We start from the raw sequence: 21,147 nt of genomic DNA, 5'->3' as shown, positions 1-21,147 counted from the left end.
TTTTTCATGACATTCCATGTTATCACTTTTATAAATTTGGTCAGATTTTGAACATTCTTCCTAATTGGAATCCTTAACAAAATCCTTCCTTGCATTTTTTTCAATCAGAGTTCAGATTATTAAAGCAGAACATTTTACTTGAAATTGAATTTCAAAATATTGTGCAATATTGTGTCCAAACCAGTTTTTGGTCTCTATGTTTAAGCGTTTCAAAAAATAGTACATATATTGTGTCCACACTTGCCCTATGTAAACTGTGTTCAACTGGCTGCGGTCATATCATGCTGCACTCAGTAAAGATTTTTATTATTTTAATAATAGTACTCACATGTGTCTTTATAAAAAATATAAAGAAGTACAGTCTGTCCAAAAAACTCTTCCAACCACTACATTGTAACTCAAACCTTTAATTTCAATAATTTGGTATATGGTAAGTATATAATCGTCTAAATAATCTAAATAATCGTCAACAATCACTCTTAAAAACGATGCAAAACATAACAATAAATTAAATAAACGTCTAAATATGTTTAACATCACCAGAAGATGGTAAAATTTAAATTGAATATTTCGGATAACTGATATCCTTCAGCATAAAACTATATGAGCATAAAACTCACAAAACTTCACGAGCATAAAACTCACAAAGTTCAAGATCAAAACAGGTACAATCACCCACAGCGTACGCAATTCAGCTTCTGAATATTTAAATGCATTTTGTAGTCATGGGCATACTGCTAGTGGCTTATAATGGCAAAAGACTACATGTAAATGTCAGAGTTTAAATTAGTTGGTAGAAATCTGGAAATTGCCATCTATATACATTATATCACAAGAATTTCCATCCTTTATTTAAAAGAAATTCTTCATCTTTATGTTAGATTTGTGAGATATTTTTTTATCTGGCTGTTGTAGTAAAAGTAAAAAGTAGTGAAAGCAGTACAAGTATATGTACTTGTTTGTAACAACACATCTGTTCAATTATGGATTATATTTTTACTTTACTTTTCAGACATGACAAGATGGCATGTGAACTAAGATGGAAATCGCTTAATAAAAACACAGAATTGGATCATTGGAGTTGCCATTTTAGTTGACAGTGTTGAGGTGTTTTATTGGATGAAAATGACATAATATGTACTTTGAGATAGTCCCTTGAAGCTGTGATAGAAGGAAGTTATCCTAGGCTATTTGGAAATCGCTTAATAAAAACACAGAATTGGATCATTGGAGTTGCCATTTTAGTTGACAGTGTTGAGGTGTCTTATTGGATGAAAATGGCATAATATGTACTTTGAGATAGTCCCTTGAAGCTGTGATAGAAGGAAGTTATCCTAGGCTATTGTATTGTGATACAGTCCCTGTTTGGAAACTGTTGTAAGAGCCTAGGAATTGTTGTTCTGTGATACTGCCTGGTCTGGTACATATCAGTTTTAATGCGGTTTTCATGTATCTGATGAAAACGCTGATCGCATCATAAACCATGAGATTTCGTCCAGTTCGGTTCATCCGATCTTTGTTTATGGTCGTGTTGATACTTTTTGTTATATTGAATCTTCACGTGTTGATGAACTTCGAAAGTCACAATTCTAATATGTACGATCGAACGTTGATGTATAAGCTACGCCACAGTGATATGTTAAATCCACATGTTCAAACAGATAGATCTCAGCTCAAGGACTTATACAATCAGGATAACTTCACGAAAGTTGAAGTATTAATATTGCCCCATCAGTACAATCGGACGTTTATTTCTAAAAATATTCCTGAAAACAATTTGACACAAATCAAATTAGAAATAGAAAGACGGAACGAGGAACAGTACATACATAATCTGGAACGCTTTGGTCTCAGTCTCGGTCCAGAGAGTGTAGTGATAGTTGTTCAGGTTCATGATAGGTCAAACTATTTAAGGATATTATTAGATTCTCTACGAAAGGTGAAAGGAATAGAGAAGACGTTACTTATTTTTAGCCATGATGTTTTTTCTGCAGAACTGAATTCCATCATTGAAAGTATAGACTTTTGTCCAGTAAGTATTGACTTATACATATAAATTAAGGCCAAAAAAAATAATACTCTTGTTCCCTGCTACCAACAAAAAAGTAGGGATGGAAGATAGGGAAGTTATTTTTTTTTTCAAAAAATGTTTACATTGAGTTAATGGAGAAACAATCTGGATTTTAATGTGCTTGAGCCAAAATGGCCAAGAAATGTTTAAGGTAGACACAAAAAACTAAGGTAGATAGGGTAGCAGGAAACAGACATATTTTTTTGTGGCCTTACTGTTCAAACATTGTTTCAGGTATACAAAATTGTACTGTTATTGTACATATGAAGTTTTAAAAGCCAGATTTACATGTATGGATATATATATATATTGTACATAGACATGAACTGGTACTTGCAAGATTTAAAATATACAGTATTATAGCATCATAATATACAGTATTGTAGCATGTATGGGACAATCTACATGTATGGTACAATCTGTACATGTACAAATGAACATGTACAGTTGAAGTTAATGGGGAAAAAATATGAATCAGTTCATTTTGCATGTATATTAATACAGTAGATTCCTGTTAAAATTTCCTTGTAGTCCCCTCTAAAATTAAGTTGAATAGGCATATGGCAAATGGAAAACTGTTAGTGTCAAACCATAGCTGACTTATTGATATGCTTTTTAAAAGGGGTAATGTACATGTACATTTTACTTGTAGGCAATATTTTGATGGCTGGTTTGGGATATTGTATTCACTATTCAATATTTTGATGGCTGGTTTGGGTTATTGTATTCACTTTTAATACTTATCAAGTTTCAAAACAGACAATTGACTGACTGCTTTATTTAAACTTCTGCTGACTAAGCTCTATTCCTTGACTGGTTCTAACGATTAGTGTCATCTGGTAAATGTCGCATATTATTAGATGTTTCCCGTTTTCAGTAATTGATGATTGACTCTGTGCTTCTCCATATTCTCCCTCATGACATGTAGAATAAGATTAGTTCCATAGGGAGGATCTATATGAATAAACGTCGACAACAATATATCTAATATGGGTAGTGATACATATAGTGATGGTTTTTACACCATTCTATCCTAAGCCTTGAGAAGTAGCTTTTTATTTTCATTTGGCTGATGAATTATAGAGGGAACAATATTTTTGTTAGCTGTTTAGCCTTTATGGATCTTCATTCACTTCAATATTGAGAAAAAATTGGTATTAGAATGTAGTCATCACATATACATGTATGAAATTGTTTTTCGAAGTTTGTTGTAAATACAATGTATTTTGTACATGTACCATTTGTAGAAGTGGATATGTTTTGCTGTCAAATTATGTACGTGTAATTTTTGTACAATATATCCTTGAATTTAGACTAATTTCCCTCATGAGAATTAAAAATTTCTGGATGAATTCCAAAACGGCTAAAATGTTAACTGAACATGTGCATACATTTTGTATGTGTACATGTAGCTGTGCGGAAAATGGAAGCAAAGCAGAGTTCCATTGGACTTTTACCATCCAAATCCTTGTATAATATCAAAACAGTAATTCAATCCTCAGACACTTGTTTGATAACTCTTTACAGTGGAGATGATTTTACTTAAGTTGAACACTTATTATTGACTAAAGATTTAAAATATGGTGCACATGTATTTTTGAATTGGTCTCGAACTTCTAGAAAATCATGCAAATGTATGTGTTGTACATATACAAAAAATATACATTAACCTCAGTGGGGACCTCTTTTTTATGGCTAATTTGTAGAAAACCCTAGAGAAAGTTGTGTTAATTGTATGAGGGAGGAAACTGAGGATATAAACACTTACAGTATCTTTTTTAAGCATGTTTAACAATAATTGTATACATACAAGGTGCATAGTAGACAGTTCCTGTGAACTGAAAAACTTTGTAAAAAATTTTAATTGTTAAATGTACTTAAGTAATGAATAGACAGTCTGTGTGAGAAAACCTTTATTCTGGCAATAAGCGTACATGTACATGTACATCTACATATATGTACAGTACTGTACATGTACTTGTTGTCTGACTTAAAGTTTCAGAGTAACATTGTAAATGTACATGTAAATAAACAAAAAATGATCCAGGCCTATTGGATGTTATAAATTACATGTACATGTACAGTGTTAAAATGCTTTTATACCCTGCCATACAAAGTAGCGTGGTATGTATATTGCAATGTATGTGATACTGTATCTCCAAAAGTTGTGTGTCCATCAAACTGTCTATCTGTCAGTTCCCCAAGGGTTTGTTTGTTTGTTTGTTTGTTTGTTTTTTGTGGTTTTGAAAATGTGATGTTCTGATAGTACAAATAGACATATCATTTAATCAACCTCCATATTTATCGCTGGAACACAAGGAAAAAATCACCTGAGATGAAGCGTTTTAGTGACTGCCGGAAGTGACTTCCGATTAATTCCTGTATTGGTACCAATGACGGACATATTTTCCAGAATTTACGAAACAGATTTTCAGAAAAATAATTTTTTGACCCGGCAACTTTTTTCATACCCGGTCGGCAAAGGGGAAGCAAACTTAATTTTAATTTTGGCCCAACTGTTTCCAGATGATAACTTTAGAAAATACACATGTCATATGCATGTACAATGTACATGTGTAAAATGTACTTTTTATTAAATGATACACGTATACATACATGTATTAAATGTAAATGATCTTTTTTTCAAATTTTGTATCATAAAGTACAGAATAATTTCAAGTTTCACGTTGATCAGATAATTTACAAAAAATGTTATGGCCATTTTAAGTTGATTTACCACCCCCCCCCCCCACCGGAAATTGTTTGCAGTGTGGCTGGGTATCATTTAATGTCCTATTAGATGCTCTTTTTTTATTGTTTTACATGTACATGTACTTACATCAACCTAATCCACCTATTGGTTCAAATACATTGTATACAATATCATGTATCACTGGTATCGAGTTGCAGCCCTCAAAATGAGCAGCTCACTGGTAAAACTGTTTCCTAGTCAGTAAAATGCCAAAAAACTATTATGGTAATAATTTATCATTTGGTGAACTGACAAAATTTGGGTTTGGCCCAGCATAAAAGTACATATGTAATTGCTTGCCTGCTTAAGTATCAATTTCATTGCGAGGACTGACTTTGAAATAAAATACAATTGAACCAATAATTTAAAAATAATTTGATTTGAAACCAACCCCCTTTTTCTACATGAGATGTCTTAAGAGTCTTTTAACATGTTTTTCTTGAATGCATCGTTGAATTCGTGCTTTAAGGTATAATAAAATGTACTGCTTATACTATTTAAATCTTTCGTATATGTAAAATTTATGAATTAAAGGCATATATTTCAATGTATCTGTGATGAAAATTATAGCCTTTTGCATGTACAGTAGGTCATTTGCTTATGGATATAATAGGAATTCCCAATATTTATTAATTCTGTACTTGTATGGATGTACAATGATGTGAACAGGTGCTTTTTAAAATAAAGATCTACATGTACTTGTATGTACCTGAAATTTTAATTCTATCAAGATATAGAATTGTGATTTAAGACATACACAAGTTTTGTACATGTTACTAACATGTGTACTAAAAATTTTTAGAATTTTGTGAACCCTATAATATGTAAAAATATTCTTTAAAACTGCATATTTTAGTCTTTTTAGATGACACTAAAGCCATCTGCAAAAAAAAATGTATCAAAATGTAAAAAAAGTTTTGGATTTGATGTCATACAATTTTCTCATTGTTTCTGCAAGATTTGATGCCAAACATTTTATTATTCTTTCTGCAATATTTGATGTCATACATTTTCTTATTGTTTCTATTGGATCTTGGAATGGATTTTAAGCTGGCTTCATTTTGCATAATTTACTGGGAAGTTGTATGACCATTTTTTACTTATCCCCACTATATATTATCATTGGTTTATAAAATATTCTTTAAAGATGCAAGGTTATAAATTAGGAAATAAAAGCTGGTAGTCCAGACCATATTTTTGTTTGATATTTTCTATATGTTCAACTAAATCTTAACCAAAAGTTTGGTACCCAGGCTAAAGTCTAGTAACCTTGGGCTGCTGGGCGACTGCTAATTTTTATCCCAGAATTTGAAATCAAACGAAAACTGAAAATACATAAATAAATGTACAAATGTACATGTAGATATTAGGGGAATAGTTACGGTGTATGGTGTACATGTATATTTCAGAGACAACAACCCGTTTGGAATTAAAATGTCAGCATGTACATGTATGCATGTACTTTGCACATTATTTAAGGAGGTAGACCTAGGGTAAGGGACATAACCCTTGAAATCAGTGATATGTATGTATCATATTCAATTTCACCAAAGCCTATCAAGCTTTCATTTGAAACAGAATGAAATCAGTCCAAGTTACTTTGATGCTTTCACAAGATCGATGTAAAATTGTGAATACAAACATTAAGAGTTGTGTCCCTTACCCTAGGGGTACCTCCTTAAGAGGGAACCTCATGGAGAATATTTTACAAGTTATCAATCCATCTGTGTTTGAATATTAATAGAAATGCTACCTGATATATACATTGTATTTCTTCTCTTATTGAAGAAATATCTTGATTTTGTTTCAAGTGAAATATATATGTATTGAATAGCCTATTATGACATGAATGAAGAAAATTAACTTTTCGCTGACTGCTCTAAAATATCTATTTTTTGGTCACTCTGGCAACTTAAATATCTCTGAGACTGTTATATGTATATTTAATATGATATAATGGTCCCAATTATCAGTTGTCCAACTCACCGTCCAAGGGTTGGGACCTTCAATTTCTTAACCAGGACCTTTGAATTCACTTTTATCCATGTCCTGAACTTTCATTCTCCCACATTAGCACATTATTGAGGACCTTTATTTTCTTCAAAGGGGCCTTTTATTTGAAATTAAAAAAGAAGGCCAATACCTATTACTCTTGAAAGCTTATTTAACATTTAATTTCCTGAAATATGTACATGGACCGGTAGGTTAATTTGTATCGTGGGATTATCAGTCTTAAGCTAAACTTTTCTTATGAAGAAAGTAAATTTCTTAAATAAAAAAAATCAGAAGGGTATTTTTTTAAACTATTTCTATTTGAAGCTGTTTTTATTGTGATAAGGTCAAATTTATATATTTGCTTTGATAGTCATATTTATCATGTACTGTATTTTATTTATTAATGTTCCTTATAAGTTCCCAAGTACAAATATTTTATTTATAGCTCCTTTTTAGTATTCATAATACATGTACATGTACCTTAACTTTATTTATAACTAATTTATAATGTTTATGAAGTTCATGCACATGTTTGTCATAGATACATGTATGGATGTACATTGTACATGCACCTACATGTATATATTATATTGGCTTAAAAAAAAATACATGTAGTTAAACCTACTGCAAAATATACATGTAGTTTTTGGTATGCATTGTATGTGCTGTACATGTACAGTGTGTATACATGTAGGTTATTATTTGCAAGTTATCATACAATGTACATGTACATGTACAATGTACAATTGCATGGCCTATTTGGCAGAAAAAATTATGCAATAAACAGAAATAATCATTTTCAAGGGAAAATACCAAATACTTTCAATATTTAAGTGGGATATATATTCTTTTTATCATGCTTGATTAGATTCCTACCTTAGTGTCTTAAGAGAAAATATTTTGTAAAAACAAACTTCATTAGAAAACTGAATTACATGTATTTCACTAACAATATATTGTTATTTTACCCATTTAGATACATTTTTGAGTGAATTTTGAATAATGATTTTGCATTTAAGAGGAATTTTCTCATTTTTTGGGCTTATGATATGCAATTCAGAGAAACTTTTTACATGGATAAGATGGGAGATAGTTTTTGTTATGAAACTTGTAATTTTTACCCCCCCCCCCACCTGTTGGACATAAAGTTGTCCACAAGTTCATATTACTTTCTGGATTTCCACGGAACATCCCATTTTTGATCACTATATGGTGATCTATAAAATGTGTAAGTGAATCAGTCTGTGATTTTTTTGTGCCAAAATGGTTATGACTCTGGTTTTGCACAAGCTGTAGTGCTACATGTATATTACGGTAGTCCCATTTAGGGCAATTCTTGGTTTTGTCTGATCTGTCATTTATTTTGTAGACATCCAGAGATACATGTACAAAATATATGTGTATGTTTACATGTAAAAAATTTATGATGTTTTTCTTTTCTGGTTTGTTTGAACTTCAGGTTGATTCGGTTTACATCTACAGTAAAACCTGTTTAAACCAACCCTGGCTAAACCAATAATCTGTATAAACCAGACATCTTCTGGAGCCCCTTTCTATCAGGTGAAATGCATGTAAAAACTAAGTAAACCAAACAAGGGTTTTTGTATTTTTTTCCTTATTAGATATGACAGAGGAAGTGTTACTAAGAGTCTAAAAATGGGAAAACCCACCATCTTTGTATGATTAAAAAAAAAGCTTCCCTGAGCACAACAGGGTATGCCTGCAGTTGTCAAACCCTGAAGAGATAAACTATGCTAGGCGAACCTTTTTTTTTCCAATTTCAAGTTTAAGAGCACTGAGACTTTATTCATACTAAAACAGGTGTTTCCCATTGACCGCATGATTTCAAATTCTCAAGGTGAACGATTCAGGCCTTAGTTTCTTTGTGTCTGTTATTTTGATTATTTCATGTTTTTTGTTGTGTGTTTCTGTTCCCTGTCTAGTCTTTATCCCTGGATTGCATTCTTTTGATTTCTGCTAGAATCTTGGTTCCCTTGATTAATCTTCCATATTGTATATTTGGATTTTGGCCTACAAATGTATATTGGGGGCAGGAAATTTGTGGTGAACGTCTCATACAGCATTTTTTCAATCATTAATATACATATATACATATATGATTTTTATATTCGGCCACAAGAAGGGTGAGGTATTAATGTACCCTTCAACAAAGTTATGTGTCCGTACTTCCTACTGTCCGTACTCCAACTGTTTCCAGATGATAACTTGAGAACGGATCTATGAATTTATTTAAAACTTGCACATTTGTTTAGAACCATTAAATACCAGTTAAGATTAATTTTCAGCAAAATTTTAAGTTAGGCCATAATTTTTTAACTTTTTGTCATCCTGTGTCAGGTACATGATGTATCACTTATTGCTACATAAATGTCATTTCTTTTTCTTCAAAATACAACTTCTTTTGAAAAATTAAAAATAAACAGCTATCAATTTACGTATTTGCATCAATAATAAATGATTTGTAACTATTTGGTGTGATTGTGGTAGATTTACTGTTGCAGTTACTGTTCAGTGTAAATTTTATCCCACCATTTTTGTGTTTTGTTGCGATGGAATATTAAACTCATTATGATGTCATTGAGGAAAGGGATTTTTCTATATCACAAACATGATTATTTTCCAATTTTTCAAACTTTGATTTTCGGATTATGTCAATTTCACATTTTTTTAATGGTTTTGTAAAATCATGTCTGGTATCAAAAGTTATTTCCCGTCATTTTTTTTATTATCAACTATTTCCAGCATAATTAAGCTAGTCCAGGCTCAAAGGACCTGCCTTTTCTTTGTATCTTGCTATTCATTTATATAAGATAGAATGTGAAACAAAGTCAAACTGTTGTTAAAAAAGAATTGCCTGAAAGCAATTTTGTTTTAATGAAAGATACATGTAGCATGTGCCAAGCACAAGATGTTGTTAACACAATTATAATAAACCACTCAAAATGACAAAAAAGAAGAAAGAACACACTGATAAACATATGTATACATGAAAGCAACATCTGTTTCTGCTTTTATGTTTAATCTGATTTATTTTTAAGATCAGTATGGTAATTTCAAGTATTTGTATCTGATAAATCAATATTGTGTTATATTGCTTACCATTGAGATATATTTTTGGGACATTCTTTGGTATATACACTGTCTGTTTGTCTGTTTCACCCATTTTAGTATATTAACATACATGTACAATATATAAAAATAAGAGATGTGGTATGTCAATGAGATAGTCATCTAGTCATCCATCAAATTCCAAGCAAGGTACAATTTGACTTATACAAGTCACCCCGCAGTCACTAATTATGGACAATACCCATACCGGAAAGCAAGCTGTAAAACCACTGGACTAGTTACGATAACGTAACCCTCCATCCACATATGTTCCCATGAGGACTGTATGTGGATGGAGGGTTACGTTATCGTAACTAGTTACTGGACAGGGACAGGCACATGAAGTATGTGGCAGGGTTAAACATGTTCATGAGTACTCACTCCTCCCCCTAACTTGGGACAGTGGTGGGAAAATACATCAAGAAAGACATATTGTATGTATGTTTTCTCAAGAAGATTGATGGAGATTGATTGTTTATCTTGATATAATGAAGTTAACTTTTCTTCTCATTTTTGTGTGACTTTTTTGGTGTCAGAGCTACAAGTACATGTATGCATTACATTAAAAGGGGCATTGAGATGATTTTGATACAAATTTATCATGCTTAACAGTACATTCTTAAATTTTTTTGGCTGCTGGATTAACCCAGGCTTCACATGTAAATAACATTTCAATATAAGTACATGTAAGTTTCAATTACATACATGTACTTTCTAACATTGAGTACCTTCATAAACCAAACATTACATGTATATGTATTATCCCTGTCAAAATCTATTGTCTATAAATAGCTCACCAGACACTGGGACAGTACCATTTTCCTGGGCTGACAATAACTGGACTATGACTGACATATGCATGTACATTACTTTTAGTCAAGAATGTCTCACAACTGTCCTATCACAATGGATTTGAAATTTTTGTACATTGTACGCCATGTACCAGGCAGGACAGTACTGTGTTATGCCTCCCTTAATTCATCCAATTAATGACATAAACCTTTAATAAGGTTTTGTTACACTCAAACCACACACTTATCCAAACATGCATCTTTGTCTTAAATTGGGTAGATTTATTGATTGAAACTTTGAGATGAAGTCCAGGATTGATGAGAAAACTTAAAATTTTGAGATTTTCTATGGAACCAAGACATTTATTTTTCAATTTAGGCTCTTTGTACCAGCTTTCAATTTATTTAAGGTACATTTACCTGCTTAATGAATTGGATTCCAAGAACCAGTTGAAGCAAAAAGTTAGTTTCTAGGCCTTGGTAGAAAATTATTATTTTGTTAATGTTATCAACCAACTAACAAAGAGATGTTTCTTCTAAAAAAATGTTGTTCTTCATGAAGCATGTTTCTTTTACACTAAGAGCTATACATGTATTGGTCTTTTCAGTATAAGTCACCAATCCTACGTAACAACATCCAATTTGTTATTATATGTACATGTATAGTAAGATTTGTTTTTAAGAATGGTCTCAACTTTTTCTAGTATGTCCCTGCCAATCACAGTTTGAATACTTTTTTTCAGGTTATGCAGATATTTTTTCCTGTCTCAGCTCAACTTCATCCAAATGAGTTCCCTGGTGAACATCCCAATGACTGCCCGAGGAATGTTAAAAAGGATGAGTAAGTTTTACTTATATGAATTTAGGCTATGCCTTTGTAAGACGAAGTATTTTGTACTCAAATAACAATTCATGTATTACTAAGCTAAAATTATGGGTGATCTTTTGGCCAATGGGATTATGCAAGACTTCCCAGAGCACCTGCATGTGTTAAAAGCTTAAACCATCACTTCCAAATTTAGAATGTCATTTCCTAAAGAACCTTGTTTCAGACCCCTTACATAGGGCATCATCAACGCTCTGTCCCACTAGTAACACCCCTTTTTTTAAACATTCTGTGTACATACTGTACATTGTATCAAAACTCCTTGACATTGTAATACTTAGAACCTCTTTACATGTACTTAGATAGTAATAGATGTTTACTAAGTGTAAAGAAACACTAAGAAAAAAAGAGAAAATTTAATTTTGGTACATGTATCTGTTTCATACAACAAAAATATGAAAAGTAAACACAGAGGCTCTCAGATAGACACTAATGAAAAGTCAGTAACCTCATTGCTCAGGCTAACGACCAGTAAGTTGATTTAAACCCCATTTGAAATGGAAATATTTAAGAAATGCTATGTTTACTTCTTTTTAGTCTCCCGTCTCAGAAGATCCGTTTCATTCATAGGTTATCATTACCCACCTAAAACTGAAGCAGCAGAAATGATTATTAAAGTGAACCTGAGATTAATTTTAAATTCTCACAATTCTGTGTATTTTATTTCAGAGCTCTAAAATTGAAATGTAATAATGCTAAACATCCTGATAAATATGGTCACTACAGAGAAGCTAAATATTGCCATACTAAACATCATTGGTTTTGGAAGGTAAGCATTAAAAAACTAGAGATTGATAAGTCGAAACGTCAGTATTGTACTGGTATTTAAAACAATGCCAGAATAAAATGGGTTTGGTTTTTTTCCCCATTTATTTTAAATTACCATTTGTTGGAAATTGCTTTGTCAAATTAGGTGTTTTGTCTAAATCTCTTTGTTACAATGTAATTTCAAATCCAAAATGAGTTTTGATAATAATCTGGAAGTTGTCCATTTTGTCAACTTTGCCTTTCGAATTAATTAGGTTAAGCAATCCATACTTAAAGTCAGTCCTCTAAAAATTATGTTGATAGGACAAAAATTACTAAAAATTTTAGTTTGAGATTCAAAATTTATGGCTGCTGTAAAAGACACATGTATTGTATTTTAATCTCGATCATCACCATATGTTCCAATTATCATAATGGCAATCATAGGAAAGGAAATACCTCAGGCAAAACTTTCTTTGATAAATGGAACACATTTAAATAATGGCATAATACATGTATGATTAATGGATAGAAATTATTAAAAATTACATTAAGACTAAGTGCTATTCTTTGTAAAAATTGGGCATGAAATAAAACAAGGGTAAAATATTTGTGTAAGAATTTGGCGTGGAGTAATACTAGAGTAAAAGAGTAAAAAAAAAAGACTTGATGTAAGTTACCAGCTTATTTATTTAGTACATGGTACTTCTGTGAATCTACCTGGCTCCAACCTTTTTCAACTGTTAAGATATGTGGTTAGACCAACTCATGGCAATGTGTGGCTACCATGTCGGTTTTTAGTATTGACCTTGAACTTTGACCTAGGATTTGATAAGCTTATTTGGTGAAGATCAATACATGTCTACTCTTAGATTCTTTAACTATGATTTAATATGCTCTTAATGAGCTTACATTGATGCAGGTCTAATCCTGTATGATTTCAGATGTTTAGAGTATTTGATGAGCTTACTGTGATGAAGAATTATACTGGTTTAGTTATGCTGCTTGAAGAAGATTATTATGTAGCTCCTGATGTGATTACTATTCTACAGATGATGAACCACTTAAGGAAAAAGTATGATGTTGTTTATTGCATCATTTTGTTATGCTGACTTAAACTTTAAATACCCCCTCAAACAAAGATATGAGTGGTATATAGATATCACCCTGTTTGTCTGCCTGTCTGTTCTTCTGTCCTTATTTCTTGTAAGCCCAACTCCTTTCAAACATCTCAAAGGATTTTGATGAAATGTTATAAGAGGATTGGGCATCATATGAAGATGTGCATGAGTGAAATTTGAATAATTGTTGTCAGAGGACTCCAAAGGGAGATAAATCAACTGAAGAGTTTTATGTTGAATATTCAGCTCAATTTGAAGTGGGGATATATTCTCTTTGTAAACCTGATGACAGTACTTCTAGTTAGAACACTTTTGTCTGTTGGCAGATGTATTACTGTACACCTCTGTCTTGTTTTCCATACCACGTGTGGTAATTGAACCACTTCATTTGTCTCTTTGAAGCTTGTTCATCTCAAGTACACAAACTCATGGGTTTAATCCATGTCCTTGTCATACCAAAGACTTTAAAACTGGAAGCAACTGCTTTTCTGCCAAGCATGTGGCATATCAGAAATGGTTGAATTGGTGCCAGAATAATGTGTCCCAGTGTGGTGACATGCTGGCCTGCTTGCTGTTGCTTTTGTGTGCTGGCTAATTAAAAATCTGACTAGGTGTGTCAGACTAGTACAAAGCAGGGTCTGTTCATTGGTCAGTTGTTCTCATCATGAAATTCATATTTTATCAGTCATATTTCCTATTACCATGATCAATTTATTAATCTGTATTGATACTCAAAATTACATTTTTAGACAGAACAAGCCTTCTTTCATATTTCGTTGTTTTTAATCTTTCGTTATGGTGTAACAGAGTTAAGGGACTGTAGATACTGAAAATTTGGGCTTTAGTGAACCTCCTTATTCATAGTAGAAATGTGCACATTGGGTGCTCATGATTTTAACCCTCCCGGTGCACCTGGTCCATGTTCCCAGTATTTAGTGGAGTCTGAGTTGCTCAGTTACTTTTTTTACTTACCATAGTATGTATTTGGTTATTTTATGTTCTTTTTGTGTGTGTCTGTTTTCCATGCTTGGTCTTTGTCCCCAGATTACATTCTTTCGATTTCCACTAGAATCTTGGTTCCCTTGATTACTCTTTCTACTGCTCATGATTTTAATCACAGATTTAAGTTATTTTTAAAGCTCTGATCAAGGAGTTTAAGATACAATAGGATTTTCATCTGTCCATCAGGTTTATTTCATCTGGTAAACTTAAACTCAAGCACAATGAAATGTTTCATAACGTTGGAAGTACTGATTCAGGAAGACTTTTCAGTATAATGATATCCTGTGTTTCATTAAGTTTGGTATTGATTTTAAAGATTTTACTGTCACATGTACTTTGCTGTTTTCACAAACATCTTGCATAAAAATAAAACCCAGCTACCAAGATTTACATAGGAGTATTGTAGTTACTTTCAATTTTCTTTCATTGTTGTTTGAATCCAAATCAATTCTTAAGGCGAATAACTGATCAATCAAGTCTAATGCTTAATAGAACACAAGTCTATTTCCATAAAACTAATGAAGTTAGATGGATCCAATGGGGGCTTGTCATCATCCCATCCCACTCCCATAATGGTCAGAAAGTGTAGTTCAATATTTAGAATAAAAACCACTCCCATAATGGTCAGAAAGTGTAGTTCAATATTTAGAATAAAAACGAATTCCCCCCTTTTTTTTGAATTTCTGGATCTGCCACTGTTGAATTCAAGCATTCAGAGTTTTTTTTTTATAGTACAACTGCACTTGTTATACTTTTGTATATTATATAAAAAGCAATTTAAAAAAAAGGAATTAATGTATCATTATCGGTTTTCGCTCACTGCATTCTAATGCATATTTTAAATAATGGAATATTATTGATGAAGTGTCTCTTTGTAAAATGAAATCATTTAAAAGATCTATATAAAAGTTGTAATTATGCTACTAACTAATTCATTATGATTTTTATGTTCATTGTTCTTTTTTCATATGTAGTTGTTAAAAGGAACTGAGGATAGAACTAACAATGATAGTTATCTAACAAAATATACATTTTGATGTGATATTATCAATAGAAATGGATGTTTTGTTTTAATATCAATAACTGTTCATGCTTGTAGGAAATTGAAATCTATATACCACTTGATTTGTTGTGTGGGAAGAAACAGCTCAGATTGGGATATTGTATCTGTCTTTATAAAAAATCACACAGGAACTGATTCTTTGATATATAAAAAAAAAAAAAAAGAAAGAAACATTTAGGGAGGTAGACCTAAGGTAAGGGATATAACTCTTACAAATCATCGAAACGTTTTTATTCAGCATTTTGCATCAATCTCATGTAAGCATCAAAATAAATTGGACTTATTTCACTCTGTTTCAAATGAAAGCTTGATAGGCTTTGGTTAAATTGAATATGATACTAACATATAACTGATTTCAAGAGTTATGTCCCTTACCCTAGGTCTACCTTCGTAATTTACTTAAAATTTTTATTCAGAAGCATTCACAGACCACATAACTAGCCTTAGTTTGTCATTTGGTTGTTGTACTTTTTAGATAAAAATTACTTTGAAAGTACTTTAATTAGTGGATTAGGAAAGATACACAAGTTGGTGGATCCTTGAATTTGTGGTTTTGAGGTTTTCAATTTACACAATAATGGGAATCTCCTTTTCGTTGGGAACCAAATTTTGTGGTGTGGCTCACCAACAAAAAACACGAAAATTGGTACCCGACAAACAATAGTACTTCACAGTAAATAGAATGTGTCTTTATACGGATCTGTACACAGAAAGGAATCTAGTAACATAGATATATGGCATACATGATTGTAGATTGAAATGTATCATTTGTTTGGTGGGTTTTTCTGTACCTGGAATCATCTCTACTATGGGCAGCATCAAAATTTTATATACAGTGGTCCTTTGATAAGTTACCATTTAACAATAAAAAATCATATAGGTGTGATTTATTGGTCTAAATTCACATATGCATCTGAGTTTAAAACCAGACTAAGGTTCATAAATGGAACAAAACCAATGAAATGCATGGATTTTTTTTAAAGGAGATTACTCTCAATTATTTTAAGGGAGATAACTCATTTTTAAGAGGAGATAACTCCTACTTAACAACACAATCTATTTTAACCTTTACATATATATAGCTTTTTATTGGAAGGTTTGTATGAAAAGTCATTGTTCAAATATGTTAATAAAATGCCAAAAACTAAATTGCATTAAAATAAAAATATATTGCAGTTTTTCAACAGAATTGATTTCAATCCTAAGTTGCATGGTTCATGCTTACAGAGACAGCTTCTAAATGATTTAGAACAGTACTCTTTATACATACTTTGGTACATTTTGAATGGACAAAACAGTATTCATAGACATCAACAAAACAATCAGTCATTTTGGATAAAAATAATGAATGATATTTTGGCCATTGTCTTCTCAAATGTCCCTAAATTTTACATTTTGTTTTCAAGTGTAAACATCCAATGACAAAAGCCCTACATTTCAAAGTGCAGGAGCCAGATGGTGATTACATAGACTAGATTGATATTGATAAACAGTAATGTAAGAATTAAATCAATGAGTGAAAAAAAAAATATATATGGTGAGATGTATATTTAACAAATCTAAGCTTGTAATCAATTTTGAAGTAGCTCAAAATTAAACAACTTTGTTGAAGAATTCATTTTATAAATTCAAGCACTTAAGGATTATTACTAGATAATAAAATGATTATTGCATTTACATTAGTGAATGGCATCTCTCACAGTACAAACATGTTGGTGATCTCCCAAGGGCCATATAGCATCACATTACCCTGATGCTATATTTTTTACCAGGATGCTATCCCAAAAGAACTTCCCCTAGTCAATGCAAATGTGATGCTATAATTTTTAGATGCAAGATACTATATTAAAATTCAGGGGTTACTAGGATGCGATCTGAAAATCTGAATGTATACCATATTGTACTTTCAACTAGATTTTATGTCATTGAATATGATGTCTGCAAGGGTAATATAGATACAGTAATATTGTGTTACTGTAAAGCAATATATGTTTTCCTCATAGAAAACAAGCTAAAGTTAGTGTGCAATTTATTCCCATATTGCACTGACTGCACTGAGTGCAATATAATAGCTTCAAACTCATGATTTCAACAACTTGAGAAAAAGACACACTTTGAATACATTTGTAGCATTTGCTTCACGATCAAAGCATTATTGCATGAATATTGGGAAATTTCTTTCTCGTAGAATACACATTTCACTCTCAAGCTGGTGCAATATCAAATTCTACTCGGAACAATTTTTACCACTTTCAATGCATTTTAATTTTTAATGTTGTGTCTATATTTAACCTTTACTGATCTAGATTTAACCCATCTGGTTGTATCAAACTGTACTGTAGTTAGTAATTAATGTGTTATGTTTTGTTGAAAGTGGAAAAAATAATGGCAATGGGGCAACCTAAAAAGGTCCAAGGACATTCTGAGATCCAAGAAATAAAGTTTATTAGCACTTCTTTAATGCTATGTAAATTAAATTTTTTTCAGAGACTGTAAAGATTGTAGAATGCTGACTGCTGGGAATTATGATAAAACACAAAGTTATTCACTCAATTCAGGAAAGGTAAACACTGTTGGCAATAATAGCATAGTTCTGTTGCTATAATGTAGAGTGTCCAGATACAAAAAAATATCTTAGGATGTGTGTATTTATTGACCTCTGCCGACCCTCTCACAGTTAGGAAACTTAAATTATCACTTTTAAATATGGTTATACCTCTCTCACCAAGTGGCGGAGTATTATATGCTTCCCTCCGAAAAGTTGCTGGTCCATCCATTCATCTCTCTGTCTGTCTGTTTGTCTGTTAGTCCTGGGACAATTTCCAGATGATAACTTGAAAATGGGTAAATGAATTTTTTTTTAACTTTTTACAGTTTCTTACCATAAAGTACAGGTGAAGTTTAATATTCAGCAAAATATGTTTTTTGAGTTGGACCATTTTGAGAATTTAGCTATCCCCTTCTTTTCACCATCATGTGGTGGGATATCATGTAATGTTCAGTTAATGCCCTATTTTTGTCCTATTCTTTTAACTGTGCATCAGTGATGGGGTTAAGGTTACTGCATCCTTTATCCTACTTACATGGTAGTACTCTTGAATAACAACCTTATCTGTTGCATTCAGTTTTCCTCGATAAGTTTAGGTGCTTCATATGTCAATGTTATACACAGGTTTTTACTGTTACTGTGTTTTTTTTTTTAAATTTGTACAGGTTTTTCTTCAAATTAAATTTGGGATTCTTAGTTAAAATTAAAAGCTGCATGTATAGTGTTGAGAGAATCCAAAAGTTCAAGATTATTGTATGCTAATTTAATGTGTCATGGTCTTAATTATAGAATGATAGCTATTGGGGTAAATATTAGTCAATCAGATAACAAATTTTCGGATTCATAGCCCAAATGAGGACTGATCTCCATAGAATTAAGAAGGTGTACATTTTTTAGGTACCTTGACCCAATTAATTACAGTATGCCATGGCATTCATTGGCTACATCGCTGTACTGCCTCACTATTTAGGTCATCAGGTCTAAATTTAGTTCCAAGGCTAGGGAGAAGAGATGATGTAGGCTCGAATAAGCCTAAAATACAACTGAAAATTAATCATAAAGTGTTGAAAGATTTAATTACTAATTTTGAGACTTGAATCCATAAAATTTTTTTTTTGATATTTCTATCATTAAAAGAACATAGGGGTTGCTAGAAGTTGACTCAAACTCAGATATTCTGTCAGTTTTGTACTTTATGGTCACTTTCTGGTTATATTTTTGGAAGTGTTGTTCACACCCAAGAAACAACTTCATATTTAGTAAATACATATATTATTTTATAGTTTATCATATGTGAAAGTATGAAGTTGTTTCTTGGGTGTGGATATAATTTTCTGGATGCAAATGTGAAACAAATTTACAATTCACAGCAGTTTTTTGTAAAATGACGCATAACTGTAGCACCATATTGATATAATTTAAATGAACTAATGCTACAAAACATTTTGTCCCTTATTTTTTTTTTATATTTTACAATGTGGTGAACAATTTTTATGTTATAACACCATAGGTGATATTTTTGGGCAATATTCATATCCAGATGCCCTTACACCTTTAACATTTATCTGTCTTATCTAATGAGTTTGTTTAAGTAGCTGTCATTATGAAAGTCTTGCAAAATCTGAAAAATGTGCTACACCCCATTATAGGCTACATATTTTTATTTTTATAATTAAGTTGTTTTAAGGCTGTATATGAAGAAATGTGTAATTATTCATTCCAATCTGCCTGCTCTTAGGAGATAATCAACATTGAAAATCCAGTAGATTCTATTGTATTTGACTGTCATTTACAGAGTTATCTCCCTTAATTTTGAACTCTACACTCCTTGTTTCTCAGTAGTTTCACTTTGACAATTCTTGATGGAAATTTGAAATTTGATGTAACAGGAAGGAGGGAAATAGTGCTGGTTCAAATGTTGAATAATGTAGTAGCAATGCTTGTCAAAAAAGAGGGGAACGGTTTGAATTTTTTAATGTCATATAAATTTATGTTTGCATTGACAGGTTGAACTTGGGCATTGGATTTCATCAAGGCACAATATGGGTATGACCTTGACGAGGGATTTGTGGAAAGAAATCAAAAAGTGTACTTCTGTAAGTTCAAAACCGGAAAAATATTGCATTAAAAACTTGCTGTAAAATTCAGTAATAATTATGTACATTTATTTAATAATTGTAGAGGCAACTTCAATAAGTAATATTGAGGAATTTGATTTTTCTAGGTAAATTATTAACAAAAAAATATTTGTAATTTTACTTTCTGTTGAGGCTTAGTTAGTCTTTTAGATATCTAATGTAAGAATTTGGTCAAAATATTTCTTGCTAGCAGCTGGGCAGCTTTGATCTTGTTCTCTACATGTACATGAATTTATAGGATAGGAATGAACCCTTACACTATTATATCATAAGATTGGAATGAAACTTCAAACAACGAAATGTGTAATACATACATAAACATTTCATAAATTTGATTTATTAAGTTTTTATAGCAAAAATTTGATATGATTTTGTAGGGTATGATGTCATTGATTTTGAAACATATTTTTGATAGAAATAAAATTGAATTTTTTAGGAGTTTTGTAATTTTGATGATTACAATTGGGACTGGACTTTACAACATTTGAGTATGAAGTGTATTCCTGGCAAAATTAGGGTGATGAAGATGAAGGCAACCAGAGTCTTTCATATTGGTGAATGGTAAGATCCTATTTCCCCTTTAAGGATGATAATAATTTTGTGTATGAGCTGGCTTAGCTAATAATGTCTGCTCAATATTGATGGATATTGTTAATTTTTATTATCATTTTTCATGTGAACAATAAAAATACACAGCTCCCCCTGAAGCACTCAAATCAATCTAATGAAACCGTTTGTAATGATTTTACACAGTGATATTGGATTTTGTCGTTGAATGCTTTCAAAGGGAGATAATCTACTGGTAAAAATTAAAAAAAAAAAACTGAGGTGGGGTTATTGAAGTCTTGTAATAACTAGAATATGGATTTTGCTGAAACTTTATACATAGACTTTGCATCACATT

At 31.6% G+C, this 21,147-nt stretch overlaps 1 protein-coding gene across 1 annotated transcript in view; it reads left to right on the top strand.

The window, feature by feature from the left end:
• The window catches only part of LOC148621107 (alpha-1,6-mannosyl-glycoprotein 2-beta-N-acetylglucosaminyltransferase-like), a 36,603-nt gene that overhangs the window by 12,878 nt on the left and 2,578 nt on the right, over positions 1-21,147 (top strand). Inside the window, exons 2-8 of the mRNA XM_088575149.1 lie at positions 1,013-2,032; positions 11,482-11,579; positions 12,294-12,393; positions 13,316-13,446; positions 18,045-18,120; positions 20,112-20,201; positions 20,680-20,804. Coding sequence (XP_088431275.1) covers positions 1,484-2,032; positions 11,482-11,579; positions 12,294-12,393; positions 13,316-13,446; positions 18,045-18,120; positions 20,112-20,201; positions 20,680-20,804 — 1,169 coding nt within the window. The 5' untranslated portion in view covers positions 1,013-1,483. The remainder of the gene's footprint in view (positions 1-1,012; positions 2,033-11,481; positions 11,580-12,293; positions 12,394-13,315; positions 13,447-18,044; positions 18,121-20,111; positions 20,202-20,679; positions 20,805-21,147) is intronic.

Source organism: Perna viridis, chromosome 3 (assembly GCF_037379345.1).
Source record: "Perna viridis isolate PV_CMFRI_1.1 ecotype Kerala chromosome 3, ASM3737934v1, whole genome shotgun sequence".
Lineage (NCBI taxonomy): Eukaryota > Metazoa > Mollusca > Bivalvia > Mytilida > Mytilidae > Perna > Perna viridis.
This window is presented reverse-complemented; position numbering and strand designations above follow the sequence as displayed.